Source organism: Calidris pugnax, unplaced genomic scaffold (assembly GCF_001431845.1).
Source record: "Calidris pugnax isolate Ruff unplaced genomic scaffold, ASM143184v1 scaffold348, whole genome shotgun sequence".
NCBI lineage: Eukaryota > Metazoa > Chordata > Aves > Charadriiformes > Scolopacidae > Calidris > Calidris pugnax.
This window is the reverse complement of record NW_015091086.1, coordinates 112,543-119,594: the sequence shown is the minus strand read 5'-3', so window position 1 is coordinate 119,594 and position 7,052 is coordinate 112,543. Positions and strand designations below refer to the sequence as shown.

Here is a 7,052-nt window from a genome sequence, read left to right as displayed (position 1 = left end):
CAGCAGGGACACCCCCAACTAGACCAGGTTGCCCAGGGCCTCATCAGGCCTCATCAGGCCTCACCAGGCCTCACCAGGCCTCACCTTGAATATCTCCAGGGAAGGGGCCTCCACCACCTCCCTGGGCAACCTGTCCCAGTGCTCCACCACCCTCCCAGTGAAGAACCCTCTCCTCATCTCCAGTCTAAATCTGTTCCCCATCATCTCCCTACTTCTGCTGGTCACACTATTTTGGATACAAGCCATGATGCCGTTGGCTTTCTTGCCCCCCTGGGCACACTGCTGGTCAGGGTGACACCGGAGAAGAACCAGGGGCCGTGAGGAAGAGGAGGGAGGGTGGGTGTTGGGGTCCCTGCTGAGCCCACCACCTGAACCCCATCTTTTGGAGGTACCTGGTGGAATTGAGGGGCTCGTCCAGGCTGAGGTCCAGGCTGTCGGTGCTGAGATCGGCCGGGTTTTGGCGGAAGGTCTCCCGGTTCTTGGAGGTGTCCGTGGTCACCGGGAATTTGCCCAGATCCCGGAGCTGCTTGTTGGCAAAATCCACCTGGAAAGGGGGGAGAAGGGAGGGATGGGGGTCACCAGCGAGGCCATGATGGAGCCGAGGAGGAAGAAGAGGAGGAGGAGGAGGAGGAGGGGGATGAAGCCACTGCCTTGCCCACCTGAGCTCCCAACGAGCCCACAAGGGAGTAGAGGAAGAGGAGGAGGAAGCAGCACTGTCTTGCCCACCTGAGCTCCCCATGAGCCCACAATGGGGAAGAGAGAGGAGGAAGAGAGAGGAGGAAGAGAGAGGAGGAAGAGAGAGGAGGAAGAGAGAGGAGGAAGAGAGAGGAGGAAGCCCTGCCTTGCCCACCTGAGCTCCCAACGAGCCCACAACGGAGTAGAGGAAGAGGAGGAGGAGGAAGCAGCAGCAGTGTCTTGCCCACCTGAGCTACCCATGAACCCACAAAGGAAGGAGGAGGAAGGAGGAGGAAGGAGGAGGAAGGAGGAGGAGGAAGAAGCCCTGCCTTGCCCACCTGAGCTCCCAGCAAGCCCGTGACAGAGCCGAGGAAGAGGAGGAGGAGGAGAAGGAAGAGGAGGAGGAAGAAGCACTGCCTTGCTCACCTGAGCTCCCCGTGAGCCCACAATGGAGAGGAAGGAGGAGGGAGGAGGAGCGAGGAGGGAGGAGGAGGGGGATGAAGGCCTGCCTTGCCCACCTGAGCTCCCAACGAGCCCACAAGGGAGTAGAGGAAGAGGAGGAGGAGGAGGAAGCAGCACTGTCTTGCCCACCTGAGCTCCCCATGAGCCCACAATGGGGAAGAGGAAGAGGAGGAGGAGGAGGAAGCAGCACTGTCTTGCCCACCTGAGCTCCCCATGAACCCACAATGGAGCCGGGGAGGAAGGGGAGGAAGGGGAGGAAGGGGAGGAAGGGGAGGAAGGGGAGGAAGGGGAGGAAGCCCTGCCTTGCCCACCTGAGCTCCCCATGAGCTCACAATGGAGAGGAGGAAAAGAGGAGGAAAAGAGGAGGAAAAGAGGAGGAAAAGAGGAGGAAAAGAGGAGGAAAAGAGGAGGAAAAGAGGAGGAAAAGAGGAGGAAAAGAGGAGGAAAAGAGGAGGAAAAGAGGAGGAAAAGAGGAGGAAAAGAGGAGGAAAAGAGGAGGAAAAGAGGAGGAAAAGAGGAGGAAAAGAGGAGGAAAAGAGGAGGAAAAGAGGAGGAAAAGAGGAGGAAAAGAGGAGGAAAAGAGGAGGAAAAGAGGAGGAAAAGAGGAGGAAAAGAGGAGGAAAAGAGGAGGAAAAGAGGCCACAATGGAGCTGAGGAGGAGGAGGAGGAGGATGAAGCCCTGCCTTGCCCACCTGAGCTCCCAGCGAGCCCACAACAGAGTAGAGGAAGAGGAGGAGGAGGAGGAAGAAGCCCTGCCTTGCCCACCTGAGCTCCCCATGAGCTCACAATGGAGAGGAGGAAAAGAGGAGGAAAAGAGGAGGAAAAGAGGAGGAAAAGAGGAGGAAAAGAGGAGGAAAAGAGGAGGAAAAGAGGAGGAAAAGAGGAGGAAAAGAGGAGGAAAAGAGGAGGAAAAGAGGAGGAAAAGAGGAGGAAAAGAGGAGGAAAAGAGGAGGAAAAGAGGAGGAAAAGAGGAGGAAAAGAGGAGGAAAAGAGGAGGAAAAGAGGAGGAAAAGAGGAGGAAAAGAGGAGGAAAAGAGGAGGAAAAGAGGAGGAAAAGAGGAGGAAAAGAGGAGGAAAAGAGGAGGAAAAGAGGAGGAAAAGAGGAGGAAAAGAGGAGGAAAAGAGGAGGAAAAGAGGAGGAAAAGAGGAGGAAAAGAGGAGGAAAAGAGGAGGAAAAGAGGAGGAAAAGAGGAGGAAAAGAGGAGGAAAAGAGGAGGAAAAGAGGAGGAAAAGGAAGAGGAGGAGGAGGAGGAGGAGGAGGAAGAGGAGGAAGAGGAGGAAGAGGAGGAAGAGGAGGAAGAGGAGGAAGAGGAGGAAGCCCTGCCTTGCCCACCTGAGCTCCCAGCGAGCCCCAATGGAACTGAGGAAGAGGAAGAGGAGGAGGAGGAGGAGGAAGAGGAGAAGGAAAAGGAGGAGGAAGAAGCACTGTCTTGCCCACCTGAGCTCCCCGTGAGCCCACAATGGAGCCGAGGAGGAAGAGGAGGAGGAAGAAGACCTGCCTTGCCCACCTGAGCTCCCAACGAGCTCACAATGGAGCCGAGGAGGAAGAGGAGGAGGAAGAAGACCTGCCTTGGCCACCTGAGCTCCCAGCGAGCCCACAACAGAGGAGAGGAAGAGGAGGAGGAAGAAGACCTGCCTTGGCCACCTGAGCTCCCAGCGAGCCCACAACAGAGGAGAGGAAGAGGAGGAGGAAGAAGACCTGCCTTGGCCACCTGAGCTCCCAGCGAGCCCACAACAGAGGAGAGGAAGAGGAGGAGGAAGAAGACCTGCCTTGGCCACCTGAGCTCCCAGCGAGCCCACAACAGAGGAGAGGAAGAGGAGGAGGAAGAAGACCTGCCTTGGCCACCTGAGCTCCCATCAAGCCCACAATGGAGCTGAGGAAGAGAAGGACAAGGAGGAGGAGAAGGAGGAAGAGGAGGAGGATGAAGCCCTGCATTGCCCACTTGAGCTCCCAATGAGCCCACAATGGAGTAGAGGAAGAGGAGGAGGAGGAAGAAGCACTGTCTTGCCCACCTGAGCTCCCCGTGAGCCCACAATGGAGCCGAGGAGGAAGAAGAGGAGGAAGAAGAGGAGGAAGAAGAGGAGGAAGAAGAGGAGGAAGAAGAGGAGGAAGAAGAGGAAGCCCTGCCTTGCCCACCTGAGCTCCCATCAAGCCCACAATGGAGCCAAGGAAGAGAAGGATGATGAGGAGGAGGAGGATGAAGCCCTGCCTTGCCCACCTGAGCTCCCATCGAGCCCACAACAGAGCCGAGGAAGAGAAGGATGAGGAGGAGGAGGAAGAGGAGGAGGGATGAAGCCCTGCTGTGCCCACCTGAGCCTCCAGGCTGTGGACCTGGCTGGTGAGGTTCCTGCAGCTCAGCTCGGCCTCCTTGGCCTGCAGGACACTCTGCTGCAGCTCCTTGGCCAACCTCTCCGACTCCTTCCGCAGCTCCCCGTTCTCCTTCTGCAGCTGCTCCATGGCCTTCAGCTTCTCCACCAGCTCCTGGTTCTGCTGCTTCTTCGCGTCGTAATGAGTCTTGGCCTTCTCCATCTGGGGAGGTCAAGAGGAGAAAAGTCATGAAGCTTCCATGTGGGGCCGTGCCAGTGTCCCCCCAGGGATGGGCAGAGAGGAACGTGAGGAACTTCAACAAGGGCAAGTCAACGTGATGACCTTCAACAAGGGCAAGTCAACGTGATGACCTTCAACAAGGGCAAGTCTAAGATGCTGCACCTGGAGGGGGACAACCCCCTGGACCAGGAGAGGTTGGGGGTGGACCTGCTGGAGAGCAGCTCTGAGGAGAAAGACCTGGGAGTCCTGGTGGGGAACAGGATGCCCATGGGCCAGCAATGGGCCCTGGTGGCCAACATGGTCAATGGTCTCTTGGGGGGCATCAAGAAGAACATGGAGAACCTCCAGGGAGGTCATCCTGCCCCTCTGCTCTGCCCTGGGGAGGCCCCAGCTGGAGCACTGGGACCAGTTCTGGGCTCCCCAGGTCCAGAAGGACAGGGAACTGCTGGAGAGGGGACAGCAGAGGAACACAAAGATGATGAGGGCCTGGAGCATCTCTCTGCTGAGGAAAGGCTGAGGGACTTGGGGCTTTTTAGTCTGGAGAAGAGAAGGCTGAGGGGGGATCTGATCAACACCTATAAAAACTTCAAGGGTGGGTGTCAGGAGGATGGGGCCAGGCTTTTTCCAGTGGTGCCCAGGGACAGGACAAGAGGAAATGGGCACAAACTTGACCATGAGAAGTTCCACCTCAACATGAGGAGGAACTTCTTCACTTTGAGGGTTGTAGAGCCCTGGCAGAGGCTGCCCAGAGAGGTGGTGGAGTCTCCTTCTCTGGAGACATCCAAACCCCACGTGGACACGTTCCTGTGGGACCTGCTCTGGGTGGGACTTGCTCTGGCAGGGGGTGGGACTGGATGATCTCCAGAGGTCCCTTCCAACCCCATGGGATTCTGTGAAACGGGGGAAAAACCCAACTTTTTTGTGCTCTAGAAAAGGGTCTTCCATGCCAGCTGGGTCCATGCCAGCAGAAGGGCTGGAAAGGAAGATGCCAGTGTCTTGGGATCACAAGATACTTGACCATAAGAAGTTCCACCTCAACATGAGGAGGAACTTCTTCACTTTGAGGGTGGCAGAGCCCTGGCAGAGGCTGCCCAGGGAGGTGGTGGAGTCTCCTTCTCTGGAGACATTCAAACCCCCCCTGGACACGTTCCTGTGGGACCTGCTCTGGGTGGCCCTGCTCTGGCAGGGGGTTGGAGGAGATGATCTCCAGAGGTCCCAGATCATTCTGTGGGTCCTGTGGTACCTGGCCTTTGTAGTGCTCGGCCGCCTGCTCCTTCTGGGCGAGCTGGGCCTCCAGCTCTGCCACCTTCTCCTGCTGGCGAGTGGCTTCTGCCTGCAGCTCCCCTTCCAGTGCCTGGGGGGAAAAGAGAAGGGTCAGAGACACCCTGAACCTCCAGCTGAACCCCCCCCGTGTCCCTCAGGGGGTGGCCACCAACATCTCCAGGGCTGGGACCAGCTCAGCTCCTGGGTTTTTTGGGTCCTTTCTTACCTTCACCCTCTGCTGCTGGGTGCGGGTGGCCTTTTCGTGCTGACTCAGCTTTTTATTCAGCTCCTCCACCTGGATGGGGACAGTTTGGTCAGAGCAGCTCCGTCCCCCAAAAGCTCCTGAGGGCATCCAGCCAGCTCCAAGAGCAGGACCAGGAGGATTCCCTGGTGCCCAGTGGTGCCCACCACCACAGAAAGTCCCAAAACAGCCAATATTTGGGTTAAGGGGCTCGTTTTGGGGCAGCCAGAGCCACCCCACGTTCTTTTTTGGGGGGAGGAGGTTTGTAAACCCCAACGTGAAGAGCAACCACAGGCTGGAAGTGAAGCCAAGACCCCTTTTGGGTCGTGCCCCCGTAGCCAAAATGGGGGTCTCCATGGCCAACTGCTTGCCCTGGGGGTGAGAGCAGGAGCCCCCCCCTCCCTGGGCATCCTCTGGGTCACATCTCCAGCCACACAGCTCCAGGAGGGACCCCGTGGCAGCGTGGTCCCCCAAAATAGGGGTGCTCCTGAGGTTGGAGAGCGAAGATTTGACCCCACAGAAGGGTTGAAGGACCAAAGAACCCCCTCCCGTGGACCCCCAACCCCAGTGTGAACCCTTGGGCAGGGAGAACCCTCACCACCAGCTCCAGGAGCAGGACCAGGAGGATTCCCTGGTGCCCAGTGGTGCCCACCACCACAGAAGCTCCCAAAACAGCCAATATTTGGGTTAAAGGGCTCGTTTTGGGCAGCCAGAGCCACCCCATGTTATTTTTTGGGGGGAGGAGGTTGGTAAACCCCAACGTAAAGAGCAACCACAGGCTGGAAGAGAAGCCAAGACCCCTTTTGGGGGGAGGGCAAGGGAAGTTGGGGTGGTGACACCATGCCCTGTAGCCAAAACGGTGGTCTCCATGGCCAACTGTTGGAGAGATCAGGAGCCCCCCCCTCCCTGGGCATCCTCTGGGTCACATCTCCAGCCACACAGCTCCAGGAGGGACCCCGTGGCAGCGTGGTCCCCCAAAATAGGGGTGCTCCTGAGGTTGGAGAGCGAAGATTTGACCCCACAGAAGGGTTGAAGGACCAAAGAACCCCCTCCCGTGGACCCCCAACCCCAGTGTGAACCCTTGGGCAGGGAGAACCCTCACCAGCAGCTCCAGGAGCAGGACCAGGAGGATTCCCTGGTGCCCAGTGGTGCCCACCACCCCAGAAGCTCCCAAAACAGCCAATATTTGGGTTAAAGGGGCTCGTTTTGGGCAGCCAGAGCCACCCCACGTTCTTTTTTGGGGGGAGGAGGTTGGTAAACCCCAACGTGAAGAGCAACCACAGGCTGGAAGAGAAGCCAAGACCCCTTTTGGGGGGAGGGCAAGGGAAGTTGGGGTGGTGACACCATGCCCTGTAGCCAAAACGGGGGTCTCCATGGCCAACTGTTGGAGAGAGCAGGAGCCCCCCCCTCCCTGGGCATCCTCTGGGTCACATCTCCAGCCACACAGCTCCAGGAGGGACCCCGTGGCAGCGTGGTCCCCCAAAATAGGGGTGCTCCTGAGGTTGGAGAGTGGAGATGTGACACCAAAGAAGGGTTGAAGGACCAAAGAACCCCCCCTGGGGACCCCCAACCTTGGGCAGGGAGAACCCTCACCACCAGCTCCAGGAGCAGGACCAGGAGGATTCCCTGGTGCCCAGTGGTGCCCACCACCCCAGAAGCTCCCAAAACAGCCAATATTTGGGTTAAAGGGCTCGTTTTGGGGCAGCCAGAGCCACCCCACGTTCTTTTTTGGGGGGAGGAGGTTTGTAAACCCCAACGTAAAGAGCAACCACAGGCTGGAAGAGAAGCCAAGACCCCTTTTGGGGGGAGGGCAAGGGAAGTTGGGGTGGTGACACCATGCCCTGTAGCCAAAATGGGGGTCTC

The 7,052-nt window shown here is 58.1% G+C and overlaps 1 protein-coding gene across 1 annotated transcript in view; it reads right to left on the bottom strand.

Moving 5' to 3' along the window:
- Positions 1–7,052, bottom strand: part of NUMA1 (nuclear mitotic apparatus protein 1) — a gene marked incomplete at its 3' end in the record, with an annotated part of 78,203 nt that overhangs the window by 2,224 nt on the left and 68,927 nt on the right. Inside the window, exons 18-19 of the mRNA XM_014957733.1 lie at positions 3,449–3,667; positions 393–544 (exon numbers count right to left, since the gene is read on the bottom strand). Of these exons, the coding sequence (XP_014813219.1) occupies positions 393–544; positions 3,449–3,667 (371 nt within the window). The remainder of the gene's footprint in view (positions 1–392; positions 545–3,448; positions 3,668–7,052) is intronic.